The 16,548-nt window shown below is 34.4% G+C and overlaps 1 protein-coding gene across 1 annotated transcript in view; it reads left to right on the top strand.

Moving 5' to 3' along the window:
• LOC117169832 (cadherin-related tumor suppressor) overlaps nt 1-16,548 on the top strand; it is a 205,827-nt gene that overhangs the window by 163,372 nt on the left and 25,907 nt on the right. Inside the window, exons 4-7 of the mRNA XM_033356341.1 lie at nt 2,405-2,794; nt 2,984-3,397; nt 4,405-4,737; nt 4,826-5,003. Of these exons, the coding sequence (XP_033212232.1) occupies nt 2,405-2,794; nt 2,984-3,397; nt 4,405-4,737; nt 4,826-5,003 (1,315 nt within the window). The remainder of the gene's footprint in view (nt 1-2,404; nt 2,795-2,983; nt 3,398-4,404; nt 4,738-4,825; nt 5,004-16,548) is intronic.

Raw genomic sequence — 16,548 nt, 5'->3', positions numbered from 1 at the left:
AAATACTCTTTTTCACACCACCCAGTAGGTCGGTCACAGCATATTATGTACAATTTACGGAAATCACTGAGAATTACAAGTGTCTTCGAGGTAAGTATAAAATTGAATGCATAAAAAGTATTTATTAGAAGAAATTGTTATACAAAATTATTTAAAAAACGATGTGCTTATCGATTAAAAAGATATATCACATTTTCAATCAATGATACGTATTTTTTGCCACAAAAGTAGTCAAAAACTACTCAAAAGTGGTTATAGCAATATTTGTTTATAAACAATTATGAGTAAAAATATTTGCTTATGGATAAAAAACATATTACACATTTTTAATCAATTACGGTGACTTTTTTGCCACAAAAATGATTTAAAAATGGGCAAAAAGTAACACCAAAAAGCTAGGACACTTTTTTTCTCGATATTACGCCAAATTGGCTCTACTTTCATTTATTCTCTAAGAACTTTGTGGTGGGATTCGCAGGAAATGAGTTATTTTACAAAAACACAACTTCTTCGATTTATTTGGAAAAAACTGAAGACCACTTTTTTGCCCGTAAAAACAGGCTAAAATGGACCACTTTAACTCATGACCTATCACAGGTAGGATATTTTTCTTTTTTTGTAATTACAGTAAATTGACCTGTGGAACACTTTTCCGGGCAGCAAAAGTAACTTTTGGAACTGTTTAAAAAAAAACCGGGTTTGGCAACTGATCTGTTCTAGCATTTTTGATATGCCAAAAAGGACTCCAAAACGAAACTTTCTCATTAAAATCGTTGCTGGTTGGATTTATTGTGGAATTTCACACTTTTTTCCGACGTAATGCCTGGTCTAATATTGGAATACTTTCTATTAGCTTAAATAAATAACGATCACTAGATGCATGAAATAGCAGTAGATTGGTACCGCTTCTAGTCGTAACTGACCATCGACCTGAAGTCTTTAAGAAAGTAATGCTTCCCTCGCCAATAACTACATTTCAAGTGATCGTACCATATAGTTTCCGTGTCATTATCTGCAGTCCTCAGCTTGGCAGATTCCTGGCAATTTTACTTTAATTATATTGTCCTTTGGGCAAAATACATATACCGTGTATTTAACTTACTAAAAAAACTCAAAATACCGTACTACTCACTGTTAGAAAAGACTTGAAAATTCAGTCATTTTTAATGACTTATTGGAAGTTCATTTTTTCATTCTCGTACATTACATTTAAATTATTTTCTTTAATTTTTATTTATATGTGCAATGCATTAATATATCAAAATTACAAAGATGAATGCTCGGATACATGAAAATTAACATAAAATACATTAGAAATGACTGAATTGTCAAGTCTTTTCTAACAGTCCTGCTACAAAAGTATAAATATGTGTATAAAGATACACATTATGAACAAACACTATAATTCTATATTTTAGAATCAGTATTAGATACTTGGTGGATTTCCTTGGGCTAATATTTTTGTCGAAACCCTGGATTGGAGAACACTGAGAAAACTGTTCTTCTAGTGTTTCTACAATCATTTATTTTTTACTTTTTTGTTATATCAATCCACGAATATTATTCCCTCAGCTGAAATGATTTGATGAATTTGAGCATTTTCACTTCGCCCTGTGGTCTAGTATTGGAGGATTCGAATCTGAATTTATTCGTATTTGATGCAATAGTTGAAATTATATAATTTCAATTGTTTTATTTTTAAATGCCATCCAAATTTAAAGGCCTGAAAAGGAAACTTACATTAAACGTAGTCCTTACAATTTTAAATTGTACAAAGTGACATCATCTAATAATTTTCCATTTGAAACTGGTAAAATTTAGAATTATCCACTTCAATTGTAAAAGCTTGAATTTGAACATTTGAATTCCAAGGAAATGACTTGAACTTTTTTCCCTGATATTTTAATAATTGATTAATAATAATAATAATATTATTATTATTAATTATAACCAACTGAGCCTCGGTGGCTCAGTTGGTTAGACACACTGCTCTCATCAGATCACTTGATTGCATTATAAAAATGCGTCCGTGACTGATGATATATACCGGGAGAGCCCTGTGCAAATGATCAAATAAAAATCCAACTCTAACCAAAAATGCCTTCGACATATTGGGCAGTATAAGCCTGTGACAAAATTTCGCCACAGAAATGTTTTTTTATAATAATGATAAGGAGCAAAGAAAATTTCCCTCTCCTCACTCGTCAACAAAAACTAATAAAACTTCATACACTGACAAATTTTACTTTGACGACTCTGTTAATTTCGAAACTGAAAATCAATAATAATTATTATTGGAACCAATGAAGGATTGAGTACAAGATGACGAGCATGACGACTCATAATTATTTGTTCTTAAATCTCATGGACCACCATCTTCAAAAGGTTCTTGATCTGTTGCCAGGTTCAGCATTACATCCTCGTTGTTCAAGCAACTGATGGTGGAATTCCTGCTCTGTCATCCACCGTCACGGTCTACTGCAACGTCGTGGACCTCAACGACAATGCGCCAATTTTCGAGCCAGGCCCTTACGCTGCAGATGTTCTGGAGAACGCCACTATTGGTACCACAGTTCTATCTGCGACCGCCCAGGATCTTGATTCTGGGGACAATGGAAAAGTCATCTATGCAATTGCGAGCGGGGACGACAACAACGATTTCAACATCGCGCCCAACGGAACTGTCTATACCAGAAAATTACTTGACAGGGAATCAAAACCTCTTTATAGTTTGGTACTCAGCGCAAGGGACAGTCCTGCACCACCAGCTCATCCGTTATCATCAACTGTGCAGGTAATTTTATTTTGTATGCTTCTATTCAAGGTAGACTGGGTATTTGCCTCAGAGTATAATATTTAGAAAGTAGATCTTATGCTTATGGATACAAAAGAACTTTCGAAGTTTCAATGATTGGAAAAGCATATTGGAAACTTAAAATTAGTTCTTAAAGCTAATAAGAACCTCCCTTTTAATTTTTTCCAGGTTACAATCGTTCTTCTTGATGTCAATGACTTGGCTCCGGAATTTATTTCACCAAATCAGACCACTATAATCGAAAATGCTCCCTTAAATACAGTTGTGATGGTCATCAAGGCTGTCGATCGAGATGATGGACGTAATGGTTATGTAGAATATTCTTTAGGAGAACATGGACTTCCATTTACTTTAGGTGCTGTTGATGGTCTCTTGCGAGTTTCCGGACCTTTAGACCGGGAGCACAGACCTAATTATACTCTGCAAGTTTCCGCGAGGGATCGAGGAGATCCACCAAAATCTTCTTCAGACAGGGTCACTATTATTGTACTTGATGAGAACGACAATTCTCCAATTTTTGATCCGAGACAGTATTCAGCCACAGTTGCAGAAAATGCGAGTATTGGTGCCAGTGTCCTTCAGGTAAAAATTTCTTAGCAATCTTCTTTTTAAAAAACGAATGCCATCAATTTCACTGGATTATTCTCGCGGTAATTTTGTACACAAAAGAAACAAACGAAGGCCTATGATATGAGGCCGATTTTTCATTGCCGCGATCCAAGGTGTGGTCAAGATCGTAAAGTTTCTTTATTACAATCTATTATAGAACACCCTTTACTTTTACATTCCTGAGAAATAATAATCTATAGTTTGATAACGCCAATGATTTTTTTCCTAAAATGAGAAATGATTAAACAATAGCTAATTATTGTTCTATGATCCATAGTGATACATCTCAGAAAAGATATTAGATTAATAAATTAACCAGTTAAAAAAATCTTTATAGGCTCATTGTTATTATTGCTATTTCTTTACGTACAATGTGAAACTTGTTAGTAAAAAGGTTACATATTGAAAACGAAACGGATCTACATATCTAGTCAGAGATCAAAGATTTCATTCTATATCTGAAGTTTATTAATGAAAAAGATTTCATTCGGAATTAAAATAATTTTTAACTGAATTAATAATTAATATTCCCATTTTTTATTGTATTCAATGTTGAATAAGTTAGTAACAACACGAATTATTTACAAAATGATTTTCAAAACTACTTTTTCTAAACAAAGGACCGAATTTCCAAAACTAAGTTCAAAAGACTGACTATTTTTTATCCTGGTTGTATATTTTTAATTTAGTTAAATTTAAATATTTCTATATTTAAAAGCATATTATAAATGATTAATAGTCATCTGTTTTGTTTTTACAAGCATTCTCACAGGTTTAAGGTATCACACGTTTTTATTTAAACATTTTGTCAATGTAATGTGAATATGAAATTAAAATTGGAATTAAAAAACGTTCAATTAAATGTAGGTCATGAGGAAACATTTAAAATTCCTTCATTTATTACGTTTCTCATAATGCATTTTTTTCTCATTGTAAGAAAAAGATTAAAAACTGTATTAAAATTAGTGAATTTTTGTTAGGTTTCAGCTACAGATCGCGATGAAGGTGCCAACGGTAGAGTCCGCTACAGCATAACGCTTGGCGATGACAACCGTGATTTTACAATCTCAGAAGATGGCGGAGTAATCCGGGTCGCGAAGAATTTGAATTTCGAAAGAAAGTCCAGATATCGTCTTACAGTTCGGGGAGAAGATTGCGCTCCGGAAATCGGAGGAATTTCTCGAGATGACACATCCGAAGTAATCATCACTGTATTGGATATTAATGACAATGCCCCTGTATTCCTCGATTCGCCTTACTTGGCTCACGTCATGGAGAACATGGTGCCACCTGGAGGAGGATTTGTCATTCAGGTTGGTGTCATATCCAAATTAAAGTTTTTTTAAAACTAATCTAAAATGATAATGAGGATCTAAATCCCAATGTATATTCTTTTTACAGGTCCAAGCTTACGATGCTGATACTCCACCTTACAATGACCAGGTTCGCTATTTCCTAAAAGAAGGTGACACCGATCTCTTCAAAATCAATGCTAGCACAGGAGATATTTTTTTACTTCGACCGCTCGACAGGGAATTGGTTTCTGACTACACGCTGACCCTCGTAGCTATGGACACTGGTGAGTCAATTGATTGGTTTCATAAAATTCGAATTTAAAAGGATATTCGAATTCGAATATCGAAGAGAAAATCTGCATGAATAAATAAAAAAAGGCAACGTAGTGAACAACTGTCATCACGACATTCGGTTCTATACTGAGGGGTTGACTAGTCGGCTATTGTGTACACCAGATTTCAAGATTTTAAGGAACTTCAGAAGATTTCATGGAATTTCAAACCATTTCCAGGGATTTTATATGTTTTGATATAATTTTTTAATATTTAACAGGATTTCAACTATTTTAAAAGTATTTAAAAAGTCTTTAAAAAGTCTTTGAAACCTTTCAAATTCTTTCAAACATTCATAAATTTTCAAAAAATATCCAGGGATTTAAAAGGATTTCAATATATCTCAGTAAATTTGAAAGAATTTCGTAGCCTTTTCAATACTTCATTTGATGGATAATACGAGTATGCACACATATGTTTAATTATTCAATTAAAAATGCCTAAGAGTTGCAGCCAAAAAGTGGTGAAATTTAAGTTCTGTTCATTTTACACATTGAATAATACTAGGATAAAGTGCATATATCGAAGTAGTTTTTTGCATAGTTTCATAATTTAATTAAGGAATAATGACAAAAGAATTTTGTAAATAATTCATGTTTATACGAATTATTTGTATTAAGTTAAGAAATCTGAAAATTATGAATAGAGATAAATATTTTAGTTCAAAATGTGCTTAATTATGCTTCAAAGTCTATCTTCGAATTTTTGATTTCACTTGATCACACACATATTTTAAGATAGAACTCCAAATGAAACGATTAAAAAAAATTTAAGAAGTAAAATAAAAAATTATAACTTATGTGTTTATCTCGTTCAAACTGTTAAAGCTTGTCGAACTTAAACTTGTACATATATGCAATGGTGTTGAATATGTATGTATGTTTTAAATATGTATAGTTATGGTGTTAAATTCCATAACACAAAATTGATTAGTGAAAGGACTTTTTATTTTAAATTATCAACAATCTTCTTCTTAAAATTAACTTTTAAATGTGATTTTTTTAAATTAAAAGTATAGTGGTCAACTTTAAATAAAAAACGATGAATTTTCGAGTTTCCAATTTTTAACACACACGCTTTAAAAACGTGATTAAAAAACTAGTTTAATTAATTCTTCATAAAAGAAATTCATTTCGAATTTGCTTCTATTTAAAGAAAACGCAGATATGATCTTGATCGATGAAAAGTATTCCTGAAAATAAAATCAAGAATCTAACGACCGAATTTGGACAACCACCACAAAATGTTCCCATTGGAATTTGAAAAAAGGAACATTTTCCTCCCCTCCTCTCCCCCTAAAAAGAAAAAAAGGAAAATTATTTTTCGTTACTTTGGACAAAAATAAAAAGGAAGAAAGAAAAATGAGAATTGAGAATGAGATTTTTATTTTATGTTTTTTTTTTATTTTATTTTACTTTATAACTTAATTTTTTTAATTTTATTTTATCTTTATTTATTTGCCTTGATAAGTGTGCTGTATGAGTGCCGAAACGTTGGTGATTATTATATATATATAATTTTTTTATTAGGATTTGATAATGGTGGGAATAAAGAGGACGAAAGAAATAAAAAAAGAGAGAAGGAAGGGGATTTGGTGCCTTCTCATTTTTCTTTCCTCCTTTTTATCTTTGTCCAAAGTAACAAAGAATAATTTTCTTTTCTTTTTTTTTCTTTCTTAGGGGGAAAGGAGGGAAGGAAAATGTTCCTTTTTTCAAATTCCAAAGGGAACATTTTGTGGTGGTTGTCCAAATTCGGTCGTTAGATTCTTGATTTTATTTTCAGGAATACTTTTCATCAATTTGATTATTGGACGTTAAGAAGGGATTTTAAATTGGATTCTTATCTTATTTAAATATCCTAAATTTGAATCATCTTGATCTCTGATGTTGTTATTTTTGTTTTATTTTAGATGTGAAATAATGGAAAAAATTATTCCAGTAGCTTTTTAAAAGTTTTATTCGTACAAAAAGTCACAGTTCAAATTTGACAGCTTTTGGGCAACAACTTATAGAATTTTAATAATTTGACCGAATTTCAAGGGAGTTCCACGGATTTTAACTAACTTCTAAGTCTTTTAAAACTTTTACACGATTTAATGGAATTCGAATGAAGATTTCAGGAGATTTCAATGGGTTTCAAAGAAATTAAAAAAAATTAATAGGATTTCAAAGGTCTTATGTATTTTTAAACAATTTGCTGTGGTTTCAAGTAATTCACTAGTATTCGAGAGATTTTCAAGGATTTTTATCATATAAAATGGGATTTTAACGGATTTTATAGGATTTCCATGAATTTCAGAGGGTAACAAAGTAATCCAAAAAATCTCATTTGATTAAAAAAATTCCTAGACAGTTCATAATGTTTCATGGTATTTCAAAATTTTTCAAGATTTCAATAGATTCCATGTAACATACATGTACCGGATTCTCCGAGCGGTTAACCCTTCCGACCATACGAAGAATCAGCCGTCTTTTTGGTCCTGATGGATTGAATATACATTCTGCAAATAGAACCACTCGCAGTAAGTGGAATAGCCTCGCTGGATAACTTACAGAGCTTGCTTCTTCGTCACTTACAGGACTTTTTTTGTTAAATAAATAAATAACAGTCTCTGATGGTCAGAAGGAATAGAATCCTAGAAACAAAATAGAAGATTTTGATTCTTCTGGCGCAGCGATGAGTCAATAAGGATACGCACATCAGGACACTAATGCGTTTGTCGAAGCGTGCTCTTAGGTTGCACTTTAAGTGCGTGTCGCTATGCGTGCATGATAGGTCCGTGCAGTTATACATGAGGAAAGTCTTAGCCTCGTCGACTTGGTACCTAGATATAGATGGGAGATAGTGACACAAGCGACTTCAAGAAAATAAACCATTAGAGGAAATAGGAATGCAGGACTTCTAGACCGGGGATTTAGGCTCCCTTCACACGTAGCTTCGACTCACTTTATCTCCTTCGCACGTTTATCACTGAACTATTCCACTTTTTTCCTCTCTCATCAGTGATAAAGAACTGGAAAGATTCTGCTCTTGGTTAAAAGAACTAGGGAAAATAGCCAAGCTAAGTCTGAATGCCGGATTTTATTATTTAACACTTGGAAGTTTAAAAGAGTCTTTGTGTGTGGGAATTGCTAAATAAATCCATAAATAAAATAGCTTGTAATGAGGGAAAAAGTGGATGTAATCAACATCAGAATAAATAGACTCAACTTGTATTTAAAAACCTTGTTATAACGTATATACTATATAATAGTCAAGACAACTTTTTTAGGAGCTTTCCAATTAATCAATGCCACTGAAATTGCCAGATTATTTATAAAAGCCACTGGTATAAGATTGAGATGGATAACTTACATATAAAGTAGAATAGTTTAGGTCACATTTACAAGTGTAATGACACTTTTTTCTTCTTCCTATAACCAGAGGAATGTTCATAGTCTAGGGAATGACGAATTACATGGTATCAAAAGAGGATAGGATATACGACTTGGGTAACGGAGTCTCGCTGAGAAAGACTGTCACTACTGAAGTTACATTACCTTCTCTTGAAGAGGGAGCGAAATGGAATCATGATTCAGTAGTAGTCGCACGCCAGACTCTGTCCGATTGGCACATCGCTTCGGAATTAGAATTAATACTCTTGCTGCCCTCACACGACGTGTAGTAATCAAATCGAGTCTTTGAACTTGCACCTTCCTAACCATTATTCACTTGTTTAAATTTACTGTTCATTATTTTACCACTTTGTATTTATTTTCTCTTTTAATAAATTTGAAAACATTTACTCAAATATAATCAATAAAAAAGAGAAGTAATATTCAACGTATTTACGGGTACCAACCTGAATTCAAACTATACTATAACAAAATAGTTGACACTACTATCTTTTTTCAAGGTATTTTACTTATTTTCGTCTAATTTACGTGAAATATCTTAGAGCATTCTCTCTAAATTATCAATTCTTTTAGTTGGAGAATTGAGAAAAATCCCGCGTGGAAAAATTTAATGGTAGTCTGATGTCAGATATGGCCTAGATCTGGCGCTAGTCTTGCCTAGGTCTATCTTGATCCGAATCGTCTCAAATGGTAGAAAATAAGAAATTCACACTATCAAAACTAAAATGTATTTCTTGTCACCTTGTCATTCCAAGTCATTAAAAAAATAAAGGAAGTCCAGCAAGCGGCTGACTAGTCTCTAACTCGTTTCTAGTCAGCGAATACTTCGGGGCTAACCAGAGAGTCTGGCCTTGATCTAACCAAGAACAAAAAAAAAAGTAACGTCTTTGACCAAGCCCAGAGCAGGCGGTTTGATCTGGGCCGCCCCAGCGGAAATGCTCTTCAGCTCCATCTAATTCTAAAGAATTTACTTAAATTACTGTTGAATGCTTGAATTAATTATTTGAATTCATTCGAAATTAAGTTACAGAAAATTTATATCACTCCAGGCGGAGAGCTTCACAAAGCCATCGGCCATCACGGTTAACACATAAACACATAAACAGTGAATTCATGAAAATTTATTGGAATTTAATGGAATTTAATTTTTTAATTTCTGGCAAATTTAAGAGAAATTAAGTGCTTTCAAGACAGTTCACATAGATTTAAAAGAAATGAAGATCATTTTAGTCATTTGAATAGGATTTGATTAAAATTTTCAAGGAAGACTTCCGGGAACAAAATTTAAAAATATTAGATGCGCTACCTAGAATAGTTTCCCGCCTTCGAACAATATTAGACTGATAAGAACTGTAAACATATTCACATGATAGTTGGTAGATTCAAACACGGCAAATGGCGAGCGGTGAAGCGAAGCGCAGTTAGTGCTGAGGCATCTGAATTCTCAGGAGACAAAGTGAGCCCTGTAGGCTAGAAATGCAGTACATATATAGCACAAGTAAATACTGGGGTATGGGTGTGGGCATACGTATGAGTAACATATATGCTTGTAGTGTGTACAAGTGTGTAGGCATACAGTGCAGTACAGAACTACAGAACTCAAGGGTAATCGTATACCTCCTTCGACGGCCCTAATAGGCCAGTCGTGCGACAAACCCCTGCTCTCTTATTATCCTATTGCTAACCCGTCTCTGCTCAGTGCTGTATTCTTCGCATTCTGCGTCGTACCTTCTTCTTCACACGTAGAACCAGCCGAGACCACAAGTAAGTCACACGCAAGATGCGAAGGGAAATGAGATTCAATGACCTATCGCGCTTGCGAATCTGTATTGTTCGCTCCGGGACCAACCGGCGAGCAAGTGCCTTAAGAAAGAGAATAGAAGGGTTTTCAAAAAAATCGTCGCTGAGAACACAGACGTGAAACCAACTAGTATATATTGAAATATCTCATTCAGAATTTGTTTAGACTACTCAATTTTTTCAAACTCGTTAGGGCTTAACCCTCCCTGAGAGAGACTTCATATGTGAAAATAAATTTGCCTGTCAAGTGATTGCAAGTTGATTACAACAATAACAATTTTTCATTTATTTTTCTCAGCAAAATTTGTCATCGCAATCTATATACACCGAATTAGGAATGAAAAATTTGTAACCATTTCATCATTTGAATTCAACTTAATTCACTTTAATTGTAATTAGTTAAAGTCACTGCAAGATATTTCAAGTTCCCAAAGTACCTTGAAGTAGCAGGGAATACTTTAAAGTATATTGAGGTACTTCAAAGTGCCTTGAACTGCTTAAAGTACCATTAAGTAATTGTAAGTAACTGACTACTGTCACCTGAATAATAATGAAAATAAGTATTTTGAGGTAAAATGTTAATAAAGCGGAAATGACTCAATTCACTTTTTACAGAAATTTCTCGTCGGGCAAGTTAGTACCCGTAAAGCATAACCGAACATTTGCTAGAGAAATTCTTTGTAACTTTCTTGCGTCTGTGGACCATAAATGGCTCTTGGGGTATTTCGCCATTGTTTGAAATGCGTGCTACCAGGCACCTAATGCGAGGCGAGTGATTGACTCTAGAGCAGGCAGGAGATAAGAAGTGTTGATAACTCTACATAGTAATGGGGAAGGAAAAAGGTCTGATCCTCACGGGAAATTGAGGTTGCTTAAATGTTATTTAGTGGGTTTTAGTGCTAAAGTAGTGTCAACGAAAGAAAGAAATGTACTTTTTAGATCTATTTGTCATCTTTTAATTATCTGCAAACATTATTTGCAGTGACCGTGATAATCAACAGATCAAAATGTAATTTAAAAGATAGTCTCGTCCAAGCATTGAAATTTCCAATAGATGCTGGAGAGTTCAACGCCTGGTTTGGTGGATTTAATATAGTAAAACGCGCGACTCTTACAACCATCGCTATGTTCAGTCAAGAATAATATGAAAACTCGTATCGGTCGCCGCGAGCTTTGATGGTCAGATAATCCTATAGCTCGGCCCAAGTGACTTTGGGATTAAAGAGGCACCTTAGTTCCTTCGCCTATGCCTTATACGCCGTTTATACCCGACGTTTCGCGTAATATATTTTGCTCGTGAGAATGGTACCCGCAGAATTGGAAAATGCGAGGAATTAATAGGTATGCGTCTTTATTATCAGGACACAGGTACTAGCTAATAGATGGAAATTCCAGAGAAATAAAAACAGTTACAACTGCAGTAAATATTTCTTGCAGTAGAGACGTTGAATTTCAATGCTATTTTCTGGACAGACTTAATAAATATTTACCCTGTCACTCAACTGATTTACTCCTCTATAATAATGTTGTCTTCAAGTAAATAAGGAATGTCATCAAGAAGAAACTTTATCTCTACAAAGTTCTGTTGAATCAAAACTTAACTTTTTCACGCTAATGCTTAAAGGAATGTTTAAAATATATACATGAAAGCGTGTAATTTTTTGTTGGATATATGAACTTGACTTGAGTTACGTGGACACCGCGAGAACACCGAGGGCGCATCCATACCCGATACCCTACAGTTATTGGCCTTTTGGCGAAGTAGAGAAGCCTGAAGAGTTATGACGCGCGATTATGATAATCGGTCCCCAGGACCTCCCCCCTCCGCCCTAACCCCCTCCCGGTATTTCGGTTCTTATCTCCCGCTTTTACCCGCCATGCATCTTTCAGAGTCCAGCATTGCTTGCATATTATATTCTACTTTATTCATTCTACGGAGCCGTCACACTCCCTTATTCTCTTATTAAAGTGCGCCACTCTCCATTGAAATATTATGATTATTATTCCGGTCCCGCGGAGTACCGTGAATAAATGGGTCTGTGCGAGCCCCAAGACCGGCCTCATACCTCCAATCACAGAAATAGTTTTTGGCAGCACCGTATCGGTGGGCGTAATTACATATCCATTGAAAGCGACCCCACTATACTCCAGAGGCCATCAGTCGCTCCTTGCATGTAAATTTTCTTGGGTAATAATGCTATTTTCATTACTCTCGCAAAGTTAGCAATGTGTAATATACGAATATTTTTATTTTCATATCCCGCTTATTCTATACATTCCCTTTTTTTAAAAAGATTTAATAATAATTAGTATTTTGGTGTACGGCTAACATTCTGATTCAATTATGTACATTTAAACCATAAACTGCAATTCAATTAAAACTGAAAGTGGTGAGAAAAACACCTGCGGCCTCTTCAAACCACTTCAATGAATTTCATGTCATATGGGGTACTTTGAAATCTCCATGTAATACTTTCAATTAACTGAAAGTAATGATAAAGATATTCAGAAGTAATCGAAGTATCTGTGGTCTACTAAAGTACGCTAAAGTAGCTAGAAGTATTTAAAATCAGCTTGAAGTACTTTAAAGCAAACCGAAGTCACGTAGAATACTTTGAAGTAAGGAATATGTTTCTGAAATATATGAAGTAACATCAAGTCAGAAGTATGTGTACACTCGTTCGTTCGATTTACGTATTCCGCCTGGTCTATAAATTCTGTTCTTCAAATTTTCTTTATAATTAGTATTTTAATTTGCGGCTAACAATACAATCAACTGAGATTATATGACAAATTACGGAGATCGAAAAATAGATTTCAATCAAATATTGTCACGAAACATAACACCTAACAGTTACCATCAAAGGTTTGGCCATCGCTAATTGCCTGTTCGAACTACGGGAAAAGGTGTGACATAAACGGTCATTTACGAAAATCCCTGTGTTGTGATAGAAAATCTCTCTATTACTCAGAATCAACTTAAAAATTAATTAAAAACATGCATCCTGTTTGAATATTTCCTATATCACACGAAATGGAGTTCTTTCACAAACAAGAGTGAGTTCCCACCCCCTCAGCGATCTAAATCAAGCCCACGCAGATGTTCTGACAAAATCACAAATCCTGGTTCTTTGGTCGTTCCTATTATTCTGTCATCTAATTATACCGGAAATTCGTAACAAGCTTAGTGCTATGGTCAAGCGTAGACTAATCAGGACATTTCACTCTTGCGCAAGAGAGGATCAATTGAGCAGAAAACTGACTCGACCAGCAAATTCCGAAGAATCTCTTTACCGTGTTATTGGGATAAGAAATCTCGTTTTCGAAGCTAGATCCTGAGGAGCATAACAAGGAAAAAGTCCTCGGCCGAAGGGCAAACGTTTTGCAGTCTTAGCTTGTTTCTGACTCTGTTGCGAACGCGACAGCGCAGCGTAGGCAGAGAATGCGCAGAAAAGCCAGTGCCAGTGGTAAGATTTTAAACTCACCAATGGAGGCGTTCAGCAACGTGGACAATGGCGAAGAGCCTGACAAGACAAGGTCGCACATCAGACTCCTTCGACTCGCTTGCTTACTACAGTCAACGGTTTTCACTGCTCTTTACCAGCTAGCAAGCGAACCAATGAGCTAGCTGCTAGTCGGAGCAGAATAATGCGTACACCTCCTTTTACTCGCTTTTTATTTATATTTATCTGCGAGTGTGAAGCAATGAGCATGCTCGCTAAGTTTAGCTTTAAATATTCACGAAGCGTTCCTCACATAAGGTGTCACTTCTCTTTTATCATCCTCTTTTTGTTTATTTTTCCAAAAGTTTGATCACACTTAAAGATGTTGAAAGGTTGGCACGAGTGACCATTTGGATACTATTATTTATGCAGAAAATATCATAGTGGATTTCATATGGTTCACTTAATTCTATGGAGGGATTTGACGTCAAAAAGAACGTCAGAAACGATGTCAAAAATAAAAACGTAAAAACGAGGTAAAAAATGGCGTATTAAATTTAATTGACAATCGCGATTATTGCTGAATTCCCCCTTCCACAGTACGGCCCTCAGGTAATTTCTGACGTACTGAGTCATATGAAGATACCGAATCCAATTACCATACGATCTAAGAGAGGATTTTTGTTAAAGGCGCTCGCATTCACTTGAACATTTGTTCAGGGGATCGGCAAACTGCAGAAAACCAGAACTATCGGGTACATCAGATCTCCCGCTCGATCATAGTTAAACACGACTGAGCGAGAATCGCGATTGGTGTGCTTAACGTTGGAAATATCGACTAGCCTAGAATCACCAACCCGTTACTGTCGTCTGGTTTCTTTTATAATGTGATTAAATATATTTTAAATTCAACTAATTGTCCTTCTGTTATACTCAATTGCATAAATAACTGTCGCAATGTTTTGACTTCATATTTGACGTCGTTTTTAACGTCGTTTATTAAAAGTCGTTATTTCTCATAGGTACATTTATAATCGATTGTATGAGGGAAATGTCATGTTAAACCCATGGCAGTGTAATGTGCAGTGCCTTAAATCGGAAAATGTCGAAACCTGTTAAGTGCAAGTCCGAATGCCGGATCTAGATCCTGTGGAGTTATAATATCGACTTTTATACCTCGAACTGGTTGGTAACAGCCACTGGACCTTCGGGGCAAATCTTAAGGAAGCCTAGCCTGGCTCTAGTCTTCAGTCCAAAGAACACGCGGTTCGAGTTGGAGTTGATCGAAGAAGAGGATGAGGTTGAGGATGGAGAGAGGAGGGCCATTGTCTTTGCCTCTCTCGAGCAAAACCGCAGTTTTAATTTATTGAGCTTCTTCTAATTTGTTTATTATGATTTGCAATTACTTTTAAACTGTAAACTATTCTTCTTTTTCACGTCTTTACTCAATTTACTACCTAAAGAAATTTTTTATTGTTACCCAGAAAAAAGATGCATTTCAAATACTCATGTAATTAGGAATACTCATTTCAAGAATAATTGAGAGTCGGAGTCCTACGCTTTTAATTTTAGAGTTTCTAAAATTTTGTCCAAGGTTTATTGACTTCTGGATTTTGTTTCGGCAGTCGAACTGGGTTCTTTAACGGCTTAACTGTTTCGCTTTGAATGGCCGCAACGCGAGACCCAGATGATTATTTCGGAAATAATAACTGCTTGGCTTGGAACTAAATTAAAATACTGCATACTCATAAGTACCTGTGCGGTAAACTCGTTAACGCGTAAATGCTCAAGTAGAGGAAGATGGAACCGATGGGATGAGGTGAACTGGTAAGAAGTTAATAAAAAGTGATACTCGAGTGTAATTTGTCAATTAAGTGGCCAACCACCTGACATTAAATGCAACACATTGTTGAACCAAATTACATGCCAATACACTGTTCTCCTGAGCAAAAGATGACTAAATAGAAAACAATTTTCCGTTTAAGGTTTCTATAAAGTTATGTTTTATTGAATTCGTAAAACGATTGGCTATGTCAAAGATATATTTCTCGGAAAGAAACAAGTATCTACATATTTCCTGGAGTTAGACACACATCTTTCCAGACATTTGTCCTACAAATAGAAAAACATAGACATTGAACAAGTAAGTTGGACAAGTATTCGAATGTCCACAACTAGACAAAGTGAAATTGAAGATAAAACAGATTGGAGAAATTTCTTGGATTTAGATCAAAGAAAAGAAACTGAAATGACAGTGAATTTATTTTCTGTTAAGGAATTTAGTTAATTCTTAGTTTTAGTAGAAAATCTTATCAAATCACTGCAAATGTAAAAATTGGCTAGTTATTGAAAATTATTGAATTATCAAGATTCTGTAATTAAAGCATTCATGATTCTGCAAGTTTATTTCAAATTGAAAGCCTTAATATTTGTGCAATATTAAGTTAAGATTAATTAGAAAAAAACGTTAAAAGCAAATAAATATTTTAAGAATGAGACATTCCAAAATTTTTGCGATTATTGATCGAAATTATAGAGCGTAGGTTTTTTTCACCTATTATTCGAACGTGTTTACTTTTAATCTAATCCTTTGAAATTTAGAACCTAAATTGAATTATTAATATTTCATAATCATTAAAATTGAATAATTTCATATTACAATTTTGAATATTTTGGGCGCTTTTAATTAGGAACGCTCCAAGTTCAAAAAATATTAATGTAAATGTTATTGAATAAACTATATAAATTCTTTATAAAGTACAGTCTGTCAAGTTAAAGCGTGGGTGGTTTTACTCGCAGTCGGTAAGGTGTATCGACATGATTTTGGTGTCAAAATATTAAGAAGAGCTCCCTCTTTC

This window comes from Belonocnema kinseyi, chromosome 3 (assembly GCF_010883055.1).
Source record: "Belonocnema kinseyi isolate 2016_QV_RU_SX_M_011 chromosome 3, B_treatae_v1, whole genome shotgun sequence".
Taxonomy (NCBI): Eukaryota; Metazoa; Arthropoda; class Insecta; order Hymenoptera; family Cynipidae; genus Belonocnema; species Belonocnema kinseyi.
Note: the sequence above shows the minus strand (reverse complement) of the source record. Positions and strands in the feature narration are given on the sequence as shown.